General features: G+C 42.8%; 1 protein-coding gene across 1 annotated transcript in view; it reads right to left on the reverse strand.

Moving 5' to 3' along the window:
- Window positions 1-2,005: 2,005 nt before the first annotated feature.
- Window positions 2,006-21,956, reverse strand: part of KCNJ6 (potassium inwardly rectifying channel subfamily J member 6) — a 114,115-nt gene continuing 94,164 nt past the window's right edge. The window contains exon 4 of the mRNA XM_057544946.1: window positions 2,006-2,439. Coding sequence (XP_057400929.1) covers window positions 2,114-2,439 — 326 coding nt within the window. The 3' untranslated portion in view covers window positions 2,006-2,113. The remainder of the gene's footprint in view (window positions 2,440-21,956) is intronic.

The raw sequence follows: 21,956 nt of genomic DNA on the forward strand, positions 1-21,956 counted from the left end.
CCCTATGTCAAATTGAGGAGTTACTTTCCTTATCTCTGGGCCATGCTTTTTAGTAGACAAGGTCCCCAAACTACAGTGTGAAGGCCTGTGCTATCTGGTCAGGGAAGGCAAGGGCAGCAGGGAGGGACAGCTAGTTTGAGCTCTTTGACCTCCATGGTGCAAAGCCTCAAACTGAGCACAGCTGTAGAAGTTGAAAATGAACTTTGATCCAGTCAATGAATATTTATGATGGATGATTATGTTAGGGAACAAACAGTTTATAAATGCCAACTTAATGTGAAAGATCTGTTTCAGTGCAAAATCTCCACCTGCCCTTGAGGTTTTGTCTAAGATTCTCTTCCTTTTCTTATTTTTTCATTTGAAAATTTTTTCATTTTGGAAATTAGATTTTCAGTACAAAATACTATTCCTTCCTTCCCTCCTCCTCTCCTCTCCTTCCTTCCTTTCTTTCTTTCTTTCTTTTTATCTTTGCAGATTAAAATGAATTAAGGCTGTAGTTTTTTGTTTTCTTTGATTGGGAGACACTTTGGATTTGATTTCTAACCTGTGGCATACTCTAGAAAGATTTCTTAGACAGTCACCAAGATTGTTGATCTAATCTTTAAATATTGAACTCTGGAAATTTCATAATAATAAAATAATAATAATAATAATGATAAATACCAATGCAAGGAATGCTGATGGATAAGCCCCCCAGGTATAGGAAGAGTGCCAGATGGAGTCAAGGTATGTGAGATCAGTGATTACAATATACTTCGCCCATTACATGCCATTACGAATTTCATGACTTTAGACCCAAACCACCTTTTACTAACTTAACATGTCTCATATTTTAACTGTGATTATAGAGTGAAAATAGTTGGAGAGTCAATGATTTTGTAGAAGAAAAGTTTCTCAAACTGTGGTACTACAAAGGGTGAGAGCTAACTTGAAAAGCATAAACACATAATTCCCATCATTGGTGGGAATTCCCTGGTGGTCCAGTGGTTAGGACTTGGCACTCTCACTGCTGGGGCCCTAGGTTTGATCCCTGGTCAGGGATCTAAGATCCTATAAGCCACGAGGTGTGGCAGAAAACAAAAACAAAACAAAACAAAAAAACACACATCATTGGTGACATGCCAGAGCATGTCCTCCTCCTGAAATTCTGCCCCAGGCTAGTCAGTGAGGTCTTGTTACTTAAAAAAGAGACCTCAGTTTTGTAAACATTTCACAGTATATCAGCATACTGGTGGTGTGTTTTGCCATCTACTGAACCTCCAAACTTCTCCCAGACCTATGGCTTATTAGATTCAATTAAAGGGAACAGTGAGGTACCCAAACGGCTGCCAGTCTGGGACACGGAGCAAAGGCCATGCACTAAAGGGCCAGCGGTCAATGGGACCAAAGAAATCCAGAAAACAGGACATCAGAACAGAAATGCCTACTGTACTTTGGGAATCTTTTTTTTTTTTTTTAATCTTATCTCTAAAGTTATATATCTAAACCTACATTAATTTTACATCTATGTACATTATTTAGAAGTTTTGTTCTACAGTACTTTTGTACATGCTGGGTTTTATTACTAACTGCAAAAGAAAATAATTACATAAGGCATATATATGTACAGTGTTTTGTCTTTACCTCACCTGGGTCCTATAACTGCAATGCCCGCAGGGGGCAAGCACCTCGCCCTGTAGATGAAATTTATTGACATGTATAAAACTGAGGGCTCGACTCTATGTCTCACTGCATGAATGAATAGGCACCAGAGACCTTCCTCATCATATCCCAGGTAAACTCTTGGATGCACTCTTTTGAGTGATCTGGTATTGTACAACACATGCAGGTAAGTAGCAGAAATCTCCAGGACTCGGATGTGTCGTATTCAAGGAGGAGACCAGGCTTGGGTCACAAATGAGGGCACATGACATCTTAACCCAATCTGAATCTGCCTTGTCAATCTGAATAACTGAGAGGGCAGGTAGATATTTTACACCTTGAAGATTTGTTTTCTGGTAATGCCAAACTTCAATATAAGGAAAGAACAAAGTAAGAGAGACAGAAAAGAAAGAGAATGAGAGACAAGGGAAGGTTGTGGGCAAAGAGGAGAAGGGGTGGCCCAGCCAGGGGACTAAACTTTGGATTCGTTCTCTAGATTCGCCACATCACCATTCCTCTCCGTCTGCTCCTCAGGGTTCTTTCCTTCCTCCTCAGTCTCCAGTTCTGCATGTTGGTTGAGTTTGCTGGAGACGGACCAGCTCAGGGGCAGCTCAGCCCTGCTGGCTAACTCGGCCAGCTCTTTGGCACTGAGAGATGGGGTGCTGGTCTCGTAGGTCTCGTGGAAGCTGTTGTAGTCGACTTCGTAGAACCCGTCCTCCAGCGTCAGGACAGGGGTGAACCGGTACCCCCAGAGGATCTCACTAGTGATGTAGGAGCTTCGAGCTTGGCACGTCATCCCTGCAGAGAGGAGAATGGAGGCTTTAGTGTGTGTGTCTGTGGGCTTTGCATCGCCCAGGGGACTCAGCGAGACAGGCAGGACTGCTGCATGTGGTGTTGAGACTGTGACCCGCATAGGCTGCTATAATAGGGAAGAACAGATCTGACTCCATATTAAATCTGCTTCTTTTACTTTAACCTTGTATTCAGTTGCTTTTGCTACAAGTTAAGAATGTTGTCTATAGCCTGAAATATACAGGATAGCCCATTCTCAAGGCTCTGACCTTTAAAGGTATAACACTTGCCCATTCATATAGAGATAAAAAGTTGCAGAACAGAGGATAACATTTGTCTTGTTGGAGGTTTACAGGGGCATCATGACCTGACCTACAGGAACAGCTGCAAGAACAGATCCTGACACCAAGAAGTCTGCAACCACCAACCACACCCCCTCCCTTTTTAGTATAAAAGAAGCCTGAATTCTAACTTGGGAAAGATGGTTCTTTGGGACACTAGTCCACCATCTTCTCGGTCTGCTGGCTTTCTGAATCAAGTTGCTATTTCTTGCCTCAACGACTCGTCTCTTGATTTATTGGCCTGCCGTGAGGCGAGCCGTATGAGTTTGGACTTGGTAACAGTGCCACAACTACAAGGAGGTGTCTTTCTTGTTGTAGACATGTGCTACCATGCAGGAGGGCATGTGGTGGAGATCCCAGGCTTCCCCATGGAATCCCAGGTAGCAACGTGAAAGTTCTGGCTCACACCAGGCATTTGCAGGCACTTGCCTGCAAGGTCAGGCACACACACAGGAAAGCATGTGTGCACATGCACGCAGGTACACACTCATGTGGTTGTGTCTTGTCCACTTTTTACTCCAGGATCATCTGAGGTCATGACTCTGGTCTCACACTGCTTTTAGAGTTTTTGCCTGAGTCCTGCTGGGATTTGAGTCTTGGCTTTGGCCACAGACTTAGAATGAAATTTGACATTTTAAACTAAACTTATGCTGCCTTTCAGCTGGAGGTCACGGATTTGTGCTACCCTCCCATTACCGTGACACAGAGGCAGCTACTGTGGTCCCCCAAATGAGGTTGGAAGGGATGCTGATCTGAGTTTGTACTTTCCCCAGGACCGGTGGAGATGGTTGTTCAGATTGTGTGATAATATAATACTTTAAAGTCGCCCCCCATCTCACCCGCCCTTCCTGCTTATAGACAAGAAGACTTTTTCTAATTTGCACAAAAATGCCGTATGAGCTACTGGCAGCCCAGAAGTCGGGGATAACTTTCTTTTAAATGTGAAAAGGCAGAACAAGGGAAATCCCACCCATCTCCTTAGAAAAGGAAACTAGGCAACAGGCTTGGTGTAAAATACGGGGAATGCCATTGGTGCATTTTTTTTTCTGAGGTCGAAGAATTCTCTTATGAAACTTCTCAGGAAATGGAAGCGTTCATTCAGCCATTCCTTCAGGGCTGACTTTCCATTAGCTCAGTAGGCCCAGTACCAAGGGCCCACAGTGCTTTTATGGGCCCATGAAAATATTCATCTTTATATAAAGTATATTACATATTATATAAGGTAGATTATATACTTTATATTATATTATATAATTATATAAAAATATAATTAGAAAATTTTTAAATGGAATAAAGGGCCCACAAAGGTAAAACCACGTAGGACTCACCACAGTCCTACTGCAGCCCTGTGTTCATTCGTCCAGGGAAGCAGCCAGCCAGTCTGTCAGTATATTATTCCTTAGGACAGCCTATAAGATACATTAGGCAATTGCTTTATGCTGAATGCAGGTGTGGTAAGGAGAACAGGACACATGTAGGTTTTACACAGAAGGGTTCAGATCTACGAAATATTCCCACAGCAGTGCACCTGTTCCTCGTGGCTAGAAGAAGAAAGTTGGGGACCAGGGACTGAAGTGACTGACCCACTGCAGCTGGCAGAGTCTGAGCCCATACAGCCCTCATCCACATTCTGCTCTTCCTCTGACCCTTGAAACTGAATGCTACCCTTCTTCAGTGTTTCCCTGACTGACCCAACTATGTGGCCCGCCCACCCCCATGCCTCTGAAACAAGTACTGCAGGGCTACTGGGCATTGTAAAGCAAAGAACAACAGCATCTTGCTTTTATTTCTCAACGTTTCTCTTCTGAGTTACCAGCTCTTTATCTGTGTTTGGGAGTGATGGGGGAAGGCAGGTGATGACAGGATTCTGTGGGCTCAGAGTGAGGCACAAACAGGAAGTCAAAAGGAAAAGGTGATAAAATACCTTTCAAACTTTTCTTCCCACCAAGGAAGCATATGTTTATTGTGACATGACTGGAAAACAGAGACAGGCAAATAAATTAAAACCCACCTAGATTTTGATTTCTGGCTATGGAAATGGCCAAATGGAACTAGAAATTAAAAATACAATTATTAAAATTAAGATCTATATGGAGGTTTAACATCCAATTGGGATTGACTGAAGAGAGAATTAGAAACTTGGGATACAGGTATGAAGAAACGACACAGGATGCAGCCAAGAGGATGTCATTGGGACTGATGGAGAAAGGACCTCTGAAAACCCTCTCCTCCATGAAAGCAATGAGAACGCTGGCAGAAACTGACAAAGCAAACTCTTTTAGAACTCTGTAAATGAACTCCAGGAGTGTTTGCTCAAGAAAAATGGCTGAATCGCAGTAAGAACCCTGAGCTTTGGGAAATTTTAACTTGCCCCCTGCTCAGCTTCACGTTAGCCTTAAAAATCAACAGCCTGCGATCATGGTGCAAAAGAGCATTCTAGCAACTACTGGAGGGGTCAGAACAGGATTGGAGCTCTTTCAAAGCCTCACGCTCAGAATTGTCATCATTTGAAGTTTCTAGCAGTTCCCTAGAAAATCCCATTTACAAGGCTTGTCTCTTTTTGACTTGGGACAGAGCTTGCCCAATGCAAATAGCTTGTTCCCTTGGGCCGTTTGTCAAAAACAACCAGTGGTTAAACTTTGTACTCTCCCGCAGCCCAAATTCCTATGTTGTTCTAACCCCCAGTACCTCAGATTGTGACCTGTTTGAGAGAGGGTCTTTAAAGAGGTAATTAAGTTAAAAGGGGGTCATTGGGAGGGGATCCTAATCCAATATGACTGGTGTCATTATAAGAAGAGGAGATAAGTTACACAGACACGTGTAGAGGAAATACCATGTGAGGACATAGGGAGAAGATGGTCATCTCCATCTACAAGCCGAGGAGAGAGCAACCAACCCTGCCAACACCTTGATCTTGAACTTCCAGCCTCCAGAATTACGAGACAATAAATTCCTGTTTAAGCCGCCCAAGTCTGTGGTACTTTGTTATGGCAGCCCTAGCAAATGAATGTGCTTATTGCTTAAAATCCCTTTTCATAGTACCACTTTAATAGAATTAATTTATGTAATCAAAAATGAATAAGAGAGATTTAAACAAATGCTTGTGGATGCTTTCCCAATTTTTATTCACCTTTTGGTGTCCTAATTCATTTGAAAAGAGATGAAAAGAATATTATTTGTCTAACAATATCGAAAAGTATTTCTAGTGTAAGCTGATAATTTTCATTTTCTGCAGAAAGATTCCTGTCTTATGTATTGACATTGGTCCCAGTCCATTCTTAGAAAAAATGTGATTTTTACTGATGCTGAAAAAGTAACAAAATAAAACCAACTAAGGTGCAGCCGCCAAAATTACATCAGCGTGTGACAGCAGAGCTTGTGATTTTCGATGTCACTTAACTCACTGAAGTGTGACCGTGACTCTGAGACCAATTTTTCACGGATTGTGTTTCAGGCTTTGAAATGAGTGTGGGCCGAGGATGCAGAATTTTCTTTGCTTAATAAAAAAGATTAAAAATGAAAAACATGAAAATATCCACAACACTAATAACGGAAAACAGGAATGATACATGTATATTTACCATGCATATAAAAGTTTAGATACTACCTATCTATGTATGTGCAGAAATATAAAGTAAATGGAGACCGCCTGGTCGTCAGAAAAAAAAGATTCAATCAGTGTGTATGCAAGTTGTGTTTGTTTTTCATATCAGAAAGATCATTACGGTGTCCTGAGGTAGGTTTTTTTTTTTTTTTTTTAAATTAATTAATTAATTTTTGGCTGCATTGGGTCTTTGTTGCTGTGCATGGGTTTTCTCTAGTTGCGGCGAGCAGGGGTTACTCTTTGTTGCGGTGCGTGTGCTTCTCATTGCAGTGGCTTCTCTTATTGTGGAGCACGGGCTCTAGGCACGTGGGCTTCAGAAGCTCTGGCATGCGGGCTCAGTAGCTGTGGCTCGTGGGCTCTAGAGCGCAGGCTCAGTAGTTGTGGCACATGGGCTTAGCTGCTCCACGGTATGTGGGATTTTCCCAGACCAGATCTCGAACCCGTGTCCCCTGCACTGGCAGGTGGATTCTTAACCACTGCATCACAGAGGAAGCCACTGAGGTAGGTTTTTGAAGTGAGTGAAGTAATCTCTGGAAAAAGAGAAGCTCCTTTTGTAGAGATGAACAAAACCTGAAAAATCTGATCTCCAAGTTCAGATCACAGCCTTTACTCTGAGCATGCTGGCTGTCTTGCCATTTGCATTTATATTTTTATGCCTGTATTTGTGCTATTTGCTTTATCTTGAATGCCCTTCCCCCGGTGGACTCCTGCTCATCTTTCAAGAGCTGATTTATTATCTCCTTTCTAAAGCCCTCTGGGACCGACCCCACTTGAGTTGGAACTAGGAGCCCACGGCTATCAGGACATTTCAGTGACACCCCATCACAGCCTTCTCACAGCCTTTGCAGCTCATGCTGTCTGGTTTCCTTGTTGGACCATGGATGCCTCAAAGTTCGTTTATCTTCTTTATTTCCATATTCGTAGCATTTAGCGTAGTGCTTCAACATTGGAGGTTCCCCCCAAATACCTGTTGTTAAGTGAAGGGAATGGACCTAAAGAACTATAGAGAAACGTTGACTGCAAATGTCTGACATGAATTATTAAATTAAAAGATGGCTTGTGGTCCTTACAAAAGAAAGTGGGAGATTTCTGTTTCCGCGTCATGTCAGCTTACTTAGGAAGGACCCTCAGCTAAAATACAAACTAGATACTGGAAAGTTACAAACTCCCAAATTTTAATCAAAAATAAGTTCAATAACAAGTAAGGGATGGGACTTCTGGGCTTGGTGAGGATGCAGTCAGTGCAGCCTTTGTCTCCCGTTGCTTACAGTGAAGACTTCTAGACAAAACACAAAATGCAACAACCTGCAGACTCTGAAAAGTTACCACTAGTGGGAAGATTAGGGAGGGTTACCAAAAGTTGAAGAATGACTTGTTTGGGGGTAAATTTCTTGGTTTGTTTTTTTCTCTCTTTTATCATCTGGCTTTAACCCTGGAGTGGTCCCTATGCAGAACTGGACTGTGGTGCTGCAACAAAATCTCAGAGAGAAACCCTGTCTTTCTGGCCAAAGGACCAGGACAAGATGCCCCTCTGGGCTGGAGAATGGGGGTGGGGAGTCCTCATTAATTTTTGTCTCTCTGCACCCAGCCCTCAGTGCTGCGCAGTCTGGAGCTGGGAGAAAAATCTTTCTGGCCAGAGGACTGGGAAAAGAGGTCTCTGCGGACCAAAGAGTTTGTGGCTGCGTTTTCCTCTCTTCTCACTGCCTTACTCTGAGAATGAACTCTGAGCCTGTGAAACCGGGCAGCAGTATGGATGTCCAACACGTGGAGAGAAATCCTGTCTTTATAGACAGAGAAGAGGGGGTCTGGGAGCTGAAAAGGGTGGGGAATCTCACAGAGGACAAAACTGAAGAAGAGTATCCCCTAATTCTGTGTATGAGTAGATGCAAATCATGAATAAAAAGAAACGATGAATGAAAAGAAACTACTATGTATTTCATAACACATATAATCATACTTTGAAACAACTTCAATGAAGAAACTCTAATGGGTGTTCAATAATACTTAGAACTGGATGATACTGAAATGTAAAATGTCAGGATGGTGGGATACATGGAAAGTAAGAAACATGTATAGACCTAAATGCTTATATTAGAAAAGAAGAAAGTCTGTGCAGAATGTCCAACTTAAGAAATTAGTAAAAGAACAACAGGATGAATCCATGGAAAATAGGCAATAAACATCAGTGTATAAATGAATAAATTAGAAAACATAATATTGAGTGAAAAAGCAAGTTGTATAGAATATATAAAACGATACCATTTTTATAAAGCTAAAAGTAAGCATAAGTAATATATCATTTAGGAGCACATACAAAATTATTTTTTTAAAGAAATTAAGGGAATGATAGAAATAAGTAGTTACATTAGGGTGGAGAAGGAATACAGAAGTAGATATAGCAGTAACGTTCTAGCTCTTAAATCGAACAGTCAAATTGGAAGTGTTTTCTTATACCCTGTAACGTAATACGTGACATGCATTATTTTGTACTTAGCAAGTGCTATATTTTAAAAGATTGTTAATTCCATTTGTTATTGCAGTATTAGCCTGCTTATCTTTTGTGCAAAGGCTCCTCTTGTTCTGTGTTTTCAGAACTGCTTTCTTTTCTTTTTTCTTTTTTTTTTATTGAAGTATAGTTATTTACAATGTTTCAGGTGTATAGCAAAGTGATTCAGTTATACATATATATATATATATATATATATTCTTTTTCAGATTCTTTTCCATTATGGTTTATTATAAGATATTGAATATAGTTCCCTGTGCTATGCAGTAGGTCCTTGTTGTTTATACAAACTTATGCTTTTTATGTAAAGAATTGGAAACAATTAAAAAGAATTGTGACATAATTTGATCTATATAATTCTGCTTTGTACTATTACTTAAATGTTTCCAAACATCTGTTGGCTCAAAATAGCTATAATGTCTTTTCTTAAAGTTATCCTGTGATCAGAATGGTTAACCACTCATTTATTCGGGTCATATTTATTAAATGGAATCCTTGTGCTGGGTACTGAGTTCCCAGCCTCAGGGAACTTACTGTCCATCTTTTCATTCCTGTAGAAGCTCAGAATCAGGAATTCTGACTGGGACTTCCAGAAATGAGGACCCCTGCCTGCGTCCCCTAATGACCAAGGGTTCGCGATAACTGACATCCAACTGGGTGCCTGGGGTCTTCGGAATGTATGGTGGGGGCAGGGGAAGGAGGGAGGCTTAGTGCATCTGGGGCATAAACTCCATCCATGGTCTCCTTGGCTCCGTGATCCAGCTAGTGGGGTTAAACAGAAATACATGATTGTGTTTCTCACCCTTCAACTAGTTTTTCGTGCATTTTTACTTCCTTGACAGTGAGTCAGAAATTGGGTCTCTGTAGAGTAGGATGCTGTCTACTTAGTCTCCTTGACTGCTTTCTGTGCAAATAACCACAGGAAATTCCACAACTGAGAGTCAGCTTAGAGGTGGGCAAGATGAAATCGGGGAGAAGGACGTGGCATATAAGACCTGTGCTATGAATGATGGTCCCCGTTTTGTCTCATTCCTCATTATCATGTCATTGTCATCTTCATGGAATGTTCCCAAGTAGTTACTGTGAGCTGGGGCTTCCCTAAGCCCTTTACCTTGTCTATTTCATTTAATCCTTATAACAGCCCCATGAGCTGGTGCTATTATTCTATCCCTGTTCTACAGATGAGGAAACTGAGGTGTGGAGACCACTCATGTCACATCCCTGGGGAATCTGGCCTCACAATCTCGAAAGAAACAGGTGGACACTGACATTGCAAGACAGCATTGAGGCCAGTGGGGTTAGAGGAGGAACGGCCTGTTGGTGTGTTCGTGGGTCAGGCATGCCTTTGACTTTGTGCTTGAGGAGCCTGCTTGATTTCCATAGCAGCGTTGTCTGGTCTAAGTTATTTCCCCAAAGCCCAGAGGCGCGCGCACACACGTGTGTGTGTCTTAAAAAAAATTATTGCACTTCATAATTTCTCCACTGAGAGCTTCTCTGGTTAATCTTCCAAGAGTTTAACTCACTTGGAAGTGAATAGAAACAGCCCATCTTTTTGGTGGTGTTTCATTCCTTGAGTAAGACTACGTTAGAATAAGGAGTGGCGAAGGAGGGACTGCTTGTCATTGGTGGTGAACAAAAAGCCCAGGAAGCCGGGAAACCAGACTGAGGCCCAGTTGAGGGATCTAACAGGCACTGAGCAAACACGGGTCAGACCCTGCAAGATGGAGATGTAACAGGCAAAGCCTTATTTTTAGATTCACGGTGACAAATGATGACTGGAGATGTTTTGTGCAGAATACCAATATGATGAAAGCCATCCTCAAGAGAGAGCCCTCTGGATAAAGCTGGAGGTAAGCACTCAGTAGATAGAAAATGCATCAAAATTGCCTGGAGAATGTGATTCCAATAAAATAAGATGGAATAAACCACCCTCACCACTTTGGAATTCTGTAAAATTAATCTATATTGCCAATAGTCAGAAACAAAGAATTGACTGCAGGCGTTTTGTCTTTTTATTTCAAATACCAGGCTACATGATGTAATGTTTTCCTTTACTCTTTGTTCTCATTCTCAATAAAAACTGCACTGAATTAGTGCAGTAATAAAGTGTTCTGCACTAATGTTTATAAGTCTTTGTGAGGGAGAACGATCTTGGTGATTTACCAAGCCCAGTGTCAAAAAGAAGCAGTATAGAGTAATCTCTGCCATAATGTAATAGTGATTTTAATTCATTAGGCTCAGCCAACTGCTGATCATTTAAACAACAACAAGCCCTGTCTTATGCTCAGGTTAAGAATACCTTCAATAAACAGTTGTACTTCTTCTGTTACTGAAATTTTGGATGGACAGTGAGGTTCACCTCTAGCTACACAGGAAAATATTGCAAAGTGTATTTTTTTAAATGTTTAAAAAAAGGCATTCTACATGTGTACTCCTAATTGTCCTCTCACCAAAGTAACTGATAAATTCATAAATCAAGTATTGAATTAAGTAATAAACATTATTTATTAAGTGTTTATTGTATGCCTGGCACCAAATACTTTATGTGCATCAACCAACTAACATCTTACAACAGCATTCATAGGTAGATGATGCTACAATATCTATTTTACACATAAGCAAACTAAGACCAAGAGAGGTTAAGTAAATTTTCTGGGTCACACAGCTTTATGGACTGAATTGTGTGCCTCCAAAATTCCTATATTGAACCCTAACCCCCTCATGTGACTGTATTTGGAAATAGGAACTTTAGGGAGGGAATTAAGGTTAAACAAAAGTCACCTAATCCAGTAGGACCATTGTCCTTGTAGAGGAAGAGGTACCAGAGAGCTTTCTCTCTTTCCACATGCCACGTGAGGACTCAGCCAGAAGGTAGCTGTCTACAAGCCAAGAAGAGAGGCCCTACCGGAAACCAGCGCTGATGGTGCCTTGCTTTTGGACTTCTAGCCTCCAGAATGGTGAGAAAATAATTTCTGTTGGTTAAGCCACCCAGTCTGCGGTATTTTGCTATGACAGCCCTAGCAGACTAATACCAGTAAGAGTGGAACTAGGGTTCTAATTTAGGGAGCCTGTCTCTAGAGCCTATGTCCTCAACTGCCACACTATTATATCTATTTTTGAAAACAGGGGTCATGTGTTCATTGTGACCTTTATAACTCCTATAAGTGCCTTATACTTATATTTACAAAATAAAATGGAGAGTAGATGAATCATCATGGCCCAAGGGATGTTGCCACTGGGTGTTGTAACTTGACTGCCAAATAATACCTGCTCACCATTTGTCTTTCCCATCATATCTACCATTTTTTCCCCACCAGCTCTCCTAAGCCTGTCAATTCTTACCTTGTCTTCCGTACAAATGTACTTATTCTCTACTCAATCTGGAGCAGTGGCTACCAGCTTCAGAATGTTGCTTGGAGACACTAAACAACCTTGATTCTTTTTGAAAGAAATCACGAGATAGCCTCAAATCAAATCATAAACTGCAGGATTCTTCTTCAACCTCTCCCATTCTATATTTGTTTCTCTCTTCTCCAACAGTTCCGGGTTCCCAAAAATCTATACATTTATCATTGGCTCTCTCCTACGAGCACACAAAGCAGCTTTGGAATTATCACACTTATAAGTCTACTGAAGAATTGTTTGTACAAGACTCAGACCTCACAGCAGAGGACCAGATATGCTTCCAGTTGAAACAGGAAAGCCCCTGTGACTTTACAAGAAAGCCCCAGTATGTACCAGTAAATAGTGAACCAATGACTGCCAAATGCACTTGAAAGCCAATTAGAACGCTTCCCTGCTTCCAAAAAATTCTATAATAGAACACTCACCCATCAAAGGCTATCTTAACACTTCCTCCTTTTACTCTGTAAGTCCTGTGAGTTTCTACTGAAGGAAAGAGGTGGTAGCAAACTATCTCGTATGATCTGAATAAACAACCTTTTGTTAATATTACAGGTGCTCTGTGTACTTTTGAAACCATCATCCACAAACCTATGAGGTAAAATTAAAAATTGAAATTCTTTTTAATCTTAGACTATTCCCACTGAGGTAGTACAATCCAAGTACTGAGTTCCAAAGTTATTGGATTCATCCTTTTTCCTATGTGGCTTGTTATCTGTTTTATATCTAGTTAGGTTCATTTGTTTCTAATTGTATTTCCTTTTAGGATTTGCTTTGGTCGTCCTTTTTTTTTTTTTTTAAAGAAATTTTAAACCACTTAAATAGTTCAAAAATTAAGTCAGCATAAAAAGATATATTCAGAAAAGTCTCATTCCCACCTCTTCTTCTATCCTGTTTCTGCCCACCTCCTATATGCAGCCATTTTCATTTGTTTCTGCTTTACCCTATGTTTCCTTTTGTAAAATAAGCAAACTTAGATGCACACACATTCTTGTTTCTCATTTTGACCCTACAGAGGGAATATATTTCAGAACAGGAAGCTGTATGAAGATTTCCTTCTGCTAAAGCAATTTGAAATCTCTGGACGTGCTCATTTCCTTTTATCATAGAATCCATAGGCTTCTCAATGATACAGTGGAGCTGAACAGTGGGAGCTGGAAGCAGACAGGCCCAGGTTTGAATCTGGGCTGCCCAGAGCCGCAGTGTGGCCTGGATAGGCTACTTAGCTTCTCTTATTCCTCATCTGTCATAGCTGGGAAAATAATGACCAGAGTAGAGAAATGATGACGTCATCTACAAGAAATTTCACATGTGAAAGCCTTGATGTAGGGCTCTGCTTGAGGACATCACTGGCAATTCTCTTAGTGCCATTCCTTCCCTTGGTCAAGCATAAAAGCTGACCTTTCTTGTAGAATTAGCAGCATTGATCAATAGCATTTTTTCCCTTACATCAAGTGTTTGGTTGCTTGTTGATTTTTTTCAAAAGGAATAAAAACCGTTCAGAGAAAGATCTGGAGACATCATGTTTCATCTTCCTGTTGATGTCAGGGTTTACTTTATGCCTTACTATTCTTTGGACATTTCAAAATACCCTTTGATACCTGATATTTGAAGAGTCACCCGTCTCTTCATTGTCCCCCATTATTCTGCATTTTCTAGGCAGTGGTTCTTAACTTTTTTTGGTCAAGGACCCTTTTGGGAATCTTATGAAATTCATGGATCCTCTTTTCTTAAAATATGCAAACATACAACAGTTTGTAAAGGCTCAAGGGCTCAGGAACTCGCTAAAATTTGTGGGATCCTAGGTTCAAACAAAACAAAGAGAAGCAAAAACAAAAGAACAAAACAATTCTGCTTTAGGAGAAGGTGTGTGCGTGCATGTGAGGAGGAAGAGGTTTAAGGGAAAATAGAGAAGAGAGGGTTTAGTTAAACTGCAACTGGGTTATAGGCAGGTCATGTGCTTTCTCAGTGGCCAGTGCTCACCCTACCAGAATCTTCCTCACCAAATTGCAATTGTCAGTATTTGTTCCTACATTTTCAAGTCTGGGGATGGGGTTCCTGTGGGCAGGAGCTCTGTCTTGGCCACTACTTTATCTCTGTCCCCTGCTATAGTGTTTGGCAACAGTGTTTGATAATATGCCCAGTAAGTATTTGTTAATGGCTAAATGAATAAAAGGACCCAGGTGATAATAATTCATTTATTCATTCATCATATAATATTTATTGAGGACCTACTATGTGTCTGGCATTTTGACGAATTCTGGGCATCAAAAGATGACATGGTCCCTGGGTTCATCGGATTTATAGTCTTCTAAGAATGGAATAAATATCTAAATGAAAGTAAAATTATAACTGTAATAAATGCAATGAAGAAAAGGTAGATTCTTCTATAAAACATAACAAGGAAATCACACTTGGGTTGGTGTGGGAATTAGTGAAAGTGTCCCTGAGGATGTGGCATTTGGGTTAAGACTTTAAGGAGGAGCAACGGAATGAGTGAGGTAGGGATAAGTGGACTATATCAAGGGAGCGTTTCTGGCAGAAGGAGGCTCTGTTGGAGGAGGGTCCCTGAGGTGTCCAAGAAACTGAAAGACTAGTGTGTTTGGGGTATGGGTGAGGGGAACTAAATAAAATATTGCTCTGGCTACAGAGGGAAAAATGACTTGGAGGAGGGCAAAATGTGTGTGGGGAGAAGAGTGAGGAAGCTACATCAATAGTACAAAGAAGAAATTATGGTTATCAGAAGCAGAAGAGAACCAGTGGAGATGGGGAGACTAAAACGGACTGAAGACGTATTTAGGAGGCCAAATGGATAGACCTCTGTAATGAATTATTCATGGGGGTGAGTTAGAAGGAAGAGCCAAGAATGATGCCCAGTTTTCTGGCTCAGCCAATGGGATGGATGGTGGTGCCACTGGGAATCTTGAGTGCAGGAAAATTACATGTTTGGTTTTGGGAATGTTAATTTTATTGTGACTTTGAGATATGCAAGAATATTGAATAGGTCCTTGGGATAACCAAGTCTCAAATCCACAGAAGAGGTCTGGATTAGGTATATACTTGGGATGTCAGTGGCATGTGGATGGAATTGAAGCCTGGGGGCAGATGAAATTGCCAAGGGAAGGGTATGTGATGAGAAAAACTGAGGATGAGACTACTGTGAAAATTTAACATTTGAAGGTGGAAAAGGATTAGCTTGCCCAGCATGTTGAGAGAGAGAGGGTGGCTAGAGAGATAGGAAGAAAGGCAGAAGAGTGGAGGGTGGCACAAGCCACGGGAGAGGGGTGTTCAAGAAAGGCAGGTGGCTAACAGTGCCAAGAACCGATGAGAGAAAATTGCCCCAGACTGAAAATTATACACTGGATTTCACACATGGTGGTCACTATCAACTTAGTGAGAGCTGATGGGTAAAGGAGTCAGTGAAGTGGTTTGAGAAGTGGGCTTGGGGTGAGGAAATGGGGTGAGTGAATTTAGGAAAGTTTTTCAAGAACCTGACTATGAAGGTGAGGAGAGAAGGCAATAGTTAGCAAGGGACATGGGGTTGAGTGAGTTTTTAAAGATGTGGGACACCTGCCCACATTCAAATACTGATGGGAAAGGCTCTGGTTGAGTGGGCAGGGCTCCATCTAATGTAGGAGAAGATGTAATCAGTAGCTTATGGTTCTGGAGAGACGGGTAAAGCTAGGAAATCAAGGTGGCAGAAGGAGGCTCTGTCCTTACAGACCATGGGTGTTGGTCCAGGTAGATTTGTGATATGTGGCAGAGTTGAGCGAATTTCTGTCTGAAAGTGCCTATTTTCTTATTGAAGTAGGAGGTGGGTGGGGGAAGATTTGAAATTTTCTGTGGAGAGTGGGAGAGTCGATTGATCAGAGAAACAAAGAAGGATTAAGACAGGAGGATAATCATGAACTTGCAATGAATACTTATTGCTTATATTCCTTCTTCCTAAAGGTACTCAGAGTTTTATTAGGTGCACCCCCTCCACTATAGCCCATGAACTTTGGGGTCCCACTTGGCTTAAGCTTGTTGATACATCTCATTTTCTTGGCCACGGTCATTGGTTCCAGAAGGTATATGATGTTCCTTCAGTGGTTCGTTCAGGATGAATTTCAAACCATTGCATAAAGTGATGGGCATAAGTGAGCTCTCCTCATGATTGTGAACCAGGGTACATATAGCCCTGCTGACTGCTGGTGGCCATATTGGGGCTGTGAAAGCAGAGAGATAGGAAAAGATGACTGGGAGCAGACACCTTATCTGTCCATGGACTTTGCACTTGTGAGAGGCAGCAAACCCCCTAAGCGTTCTAGCCTGGCTGTCAACAGCATCCTAAAACAATCTGTCTGACCCTGGTGCCAGTTTGCCCTGATGTGTGTTACCTTCTCTAGCCAGACTGCTGGGGTTAACACGTGGGTCCATTGATCTGCCAACTAGACCAAAACCAAATGAAGACTAATGTATTCATTTGTTCAATAAGAATTTATTGAATACCTTCCAAGTGCCGTATATATTCTGTGCTTGGTGATGGGGATTCAGTGATGACCTTGACCTCAGAGAGCTGACCATCCAGTGGAGGGCTGCAATAGGGCCAATGACCCAGCACCACTGATGATAAACTCTCATCAAATTTCAGTAAATGAATGAATGAGTGAATGAGTTTCTCATTATCACTACGACAGTTCAGGGTGATTGGCCATATTCTCCTGAATGGCATATTGCCTTAAAAGTTCCCCCAAACTTCAATTCCCCTTCAAAGCTGTTCTTGATGTTCATTTCAATCTACGTTTTCTCATCAAAAAATACTAATTTTAAGGGGTGGCCAAGGAGATGGTGAGAATTTTCTCTGGGTCTAGACCTACATAGAGATGCTATCAAATGTGCTAAGTAATAAACTGGTCCTGATGCTGACATCCAAAGCACACACACTTACACACACCCACTCACCCTGGGGCCCGCCCCACACCGCTGCCAGACTCTACCCTGTCAGTGCTTGTCCCACGCTGGCCACCAGCCTTTCAGTTTTCACCGTGCTCTCTGTTGGTCGAGGAAACATCACTTTCGAGCCGATTCCTGCAGTGGGGATTTTCCTGGAGGGACCCATGAACATGCAGAGGGAAAATCTTTTGGAACGTTCATGAATGCAGTTTTGTTCCTGATGATCCCAGGTTATTCCTGGCTGCCCTGTGTCTTCCCACTCATGGCGTGAATGCTTTTCACGGCTTCGTGGGGTGGGTGGAGAGGGGCCAGCTCTCAGCTTTGACACACTCTAAATTACACTTTGAGTCCAAAGTTGCACCAGTGGCCTGGACAGCAGGGCTTTCATTGACAAGAGCAAAACTTTGTGGAGAGAAAATAAAAAGGACTTGGGAGTTCCAGAAGCCACAGCTATGAGAATTGAAGTCTTCCTGTGCCATTCAGAAAAGTGAGACCAGCTGGGGAGAGGGGGGGACCGTGTGGAGGTGTTGGGGATGTGACTAGGGTTTGCACACTGCCCGGGTGTCCAGGAAATGGCTCAGGACCCCCTGCCTTGGGCCTGACTTAGGCGTGGGAAGAGGCCAAGACAAAAGGCCCTAAAGAGTTTGAAGTGGAATCGGAGATCGTCAGGACTCAGCGCCTTCTCCGTGGCCCTGGAAGATTTCAGACCTCACGGAACAGCCTAGGGTCGGCCCAGCTTCTGACAGGCTGTCTGCCAGCACCGACAGGGGAGTGTCTGGTAGTGGCGTGGGGGGGGGGCCAAGAGTGAGTGGGTGGGTGTATGTGTGTGCATGTGAGTGCACTGTGCATGTTTGTGTGTATGTGGGTGCGTTTTGCCCTTGTGCAAGCTCCCCTCGTGTGCGTGCAAGTGCGTGTGTTCCAGAGCGTGTTCGCGGGAGTGCGTGTGTGTGTGTGTGTGTGTGTTCCAGAGCGTGTTCGCGGGAGTGCGTGTGCGTGCAAGTGCGTGTGTTCCAGAGCGTGTTCGCGGGAGTGCGTGTGTGTGTGTGTGTGTGTGTGTGTGTTCCCACATCGCTCCACCGAGAGGGTGGAGCCACTGGCAGGCCCAGTGGGGAGAGGCGCCCAGCAACTTCTCCCCAGGAGCCTCGGCACCTGGATCTGACACAGGGACACCAGGGGATGCCCTTGAAGACCTTGGGGGGAGCAGCAAGGAGACAGGATGTACTTAAGCCACACCCCTCCATCCCTCGTGCCAAAATGATGTATAACCCACCCCAATTCAGAGTGCTCCTAGGGTGGCGGAGGGGGACATCTCGAACGACAGTTTAGATCTGAGTTAACCCCATTTAAAATTGGAAGTGAGGGAATTCCTTGGCGGTCCAGTGGTTAGGGCACTGTGCTTTCACTGCTGAGGGCTCAGGTTCGATCCCTGGTTGGGGAACTAAGATCCCACAAGCCACAAGGTGTGGCCAAAAAAAAAAAAAGAATTTGTAAAAAAAAAAAAGTTGGAAGTGATTGTTACCTTTTAATTGCCAAATTTAAGGTTTCTTTTTTCTAGGAGGAAACAAAAAGGGAGCTTAAGAGAAGAGTTAATTTCAGTCACAGAGAAAGTCAGTTCTATCTCTACTTATCTGAGTGTTGTCTATAAAATTATAAAATCCCCTTGAACGTGTTTTTAAAAGTTGCCTTAAAATTTGTAGAACTCCTTCTCAAATAAGACATAAAATGACATTTATAACTAAAATGCCTTTGTCTTGGAGGGAAAAAGCAGAGTCTGTGAGCCTGAGGATGCCCTCTGATGAGTTTACAAAACTTGGGAAAACTATGTGATCCTATTACTCTTTGTAGAGTTCAACATAAACATCCTATTTCAACTGACTTTAAGATTCTAGTAAAACCAGTTTTGAGTTTGATAATTAGAACAATATAGACATCTGGGCGTGGGGCTCAGTTTTTTCCAAAGACTTAGGATCTTTTTGATGGGTAAAGATGTACAGATGGACCATTTCTATGGACCTGTGGGCTCCTGTCCAGTACATTGATTCATCCGTGTTAAAAGCATGTACTGTGGTTTTGAGAAGACTAAAACTTACATGAACTACTGCCTACATTGTTTTTGTGGCAATTGAGAGTTAAAAATGTTGAGGGAAACTCTAGATGATGACTTCATCCCACCTATCTAGCTTTTTATAAAACCCCAAACTCAGGTGAAACTGCGGGCAGGCAACAGATGGGTGATCATGTCCTGCAAAAATCAGTTACATGACTGTGGAGCTCCTACTATGTGCAAGCTCATTGGATTGGCTCTGCAGCTGACCAGGCCGGTCCTCTTGGCCATCAGGGCCCTCTTCTGGGGCTTCGGGGTCCTCTGTCTACACCCTCTCCCTGGATGATCTCATTCACTCATGTGATTTCATGTGCTGCTGGCTTTCAAACCTCCAGCCTGACCCTCATGCCTGATCTCCAGACCCGGACATTCACCTGCCCACTGGGCATCTCCCCTCCAGTGTCTCATTAAATGCTCCTGATGGAACACGTACAGCCACTTTCCCTCCAAGCCTGCTCCTCACCCCAGGTTTCTGATTCCGGGTACCATTACCACCAGCCGGACAGAATTCTCTCCTCCCCCCAGCATCCACTCCCTGAACACATCTGGTTGATTCTGCCTCTGAAATATTGCTGGGATCTCTGCTTCTCCCTCCCCTCATGGCCACCACCATGACCCGTATCATCTCCAGCAGCAACTCCTGCCTTCAGCCTTTCTGCTCTCCTCTCTTTTCTCCTCCTGCCACCAGAGTGACCTTGGAACAAAGCAGATCTGCTTCTATCTGTGTCTGGCTTAGAGCCTTTCAGTGACTCCCTATTGCTCCTCGAATAAAACCCCAAATCCTTACAGCTCTCTCTCCGGGTCTCTGCTCTCACTACCTGAAGTCCATCCTCCTCTCACCTGGCTGGCTTGAGACCTTCCTCGGGGGCCATATTGCCTTCTCCAGGGGGTCTTTCCTGACCCTTGCACTGAGTTAGGCCTCCCTGTCACTCTCACCCATCACACCCGCCTGTTCCCTTTGAGACTGTCACTGCAATTCTTGATAAAATGCCTGTATTCCCTGATAGAACATAAATGCTGTGACAGCAGGGACTGTTCCTGCTTTGTGTTTCTGGAACCGTGCCCAGAGTGGGATACGGTAAGTGCTCAAGAAAGACCCGGGGAACTAAAGAAATGAGAGGAAATGACAAAGCATAGCCAGCATTTCTTTCACTGATAACCCTTCAATGGCACAAATCCAGGTGGAGAGGGAAAGCCTTCAGCTGGGAAAAAGATAATGGGTAGTTAGAGGCCGCATGTGATCAAACCTAAACGAGCAGCCCAGGGAGTGTTTCCAAGTTTAAAGGCTGAGGGATTCTCTCTGGGTTGGGGCCGGCTGGGAAGGCTCTGGACCAGGATGCCTTTAGCTGGGCCCTGAAGACAGAGCAGGACGGGGCTTCAGGTTAGCAGAACCCATGTGCCTTGAAGTTTCCATCTGTCACTTGCAAACAAGCTCTGGGCTAAGGTGCTACCGTTGAGAACTAGACACTTCAACAAAGGCTCAATTTGGCATCTTGTGGATACTGTTGGCATCCCAGTGGGTGACCTAGGTCTCTAGACCACCCCTTGCCCCAAATTTGCACCTGGGCAGTTGTGTAGAAAGCTGAAAGTGAAGAGGAGGGTCTCGGCAAAGGTGACACAGTTACTAGAGAAAAAGAACATCAACTGATTTGCATTTGATTTGGCCAAGAATACGAAGCCAGTAATACCTATCAAAACAACTTTTAGTTCTCCAACCTGAGGTTTGCCTCTGCCTGTAAGAGGCATGTGTAGAGCCCTCGAATTTTTTTAGGGATGATTTACGTGTGGGGAGGGAACAGAATGGGGGGACCCCTCCTCCTGATTTTCCTTTAGGTCTATGAATCTGTCCTATCTCTCGGAAGTGTACAAAAACTGGAGACCCTTCACTGAAAATTAAGTATAGCTTAAGCCTGGCCTAGACATAGTTCACTTTTATTGCCTTTTCATAAATTTTACACCTTGGGAGTCACGTTTGATCAATTTGCAGAGATACAGTTTCTGTGTCTCAGAGGACCCATTTGTACTCTGCCTCGTTAATAGCCTGTCAGAAGGAAATGGCTTGAGAAAGACAAATACTGTATGATCTCACTTATATTTGGAAAAAAAAAAAAAGCCATCAAACTCAGAGAAAAAGAGATCATATTTGTGGTTACCAGAGGTGGGGGTGGGGTGGGGAAGGGGAATTGGAGGAAAGTGGTCCAAAGGTACAAACTTCCAGTTATAAGAGAAATAAGTCCTAGGGATGTAATGTACAACATGATGACCATAGTTAATACCGCCGTATGGTATATTTCAAACTTGTTAAGCGAATAGATCCTGAGAGCTCATCACAAAGAAAAAACATTTTCATTTCTTTTTTTTGGTATCTGTATGAGATGACGGATACTAACTAATAGTGATATTAGTGCTAGTCATAGTGTATTGTGATAGTCATTTCACAATACATGTAAGTCAAATCATTAGGCTGTACACCTTAAACTTACACAGTGCTGTGTGTCAATTGTATCTCAATAAAATTGAAGAAAAAAAAGGAAATGCTTTGAGCATCTTTTAAATTCTTCTTAAAGTTAAGGGCATACCTGCAAAACCATAGCCAAACTTCCTGCCCTCCCTCCTTTCCTCAAAATCATT

This window comes from Balaenoptera acutorostrata, chromosome 4 (genome assembly GCF_949987535.1).
Source record: "Balaenoptera acutorostrata chromosome 4, mBalAcu1.1, whole genome shotgun sequence".
Lineage (NCBI taxonomy): Eukaryota > Metazoa > Chordata > Mammalia > Artiodactyla > Balaenopteridae > Balaenoptera > Balaenoptera acutorostrata.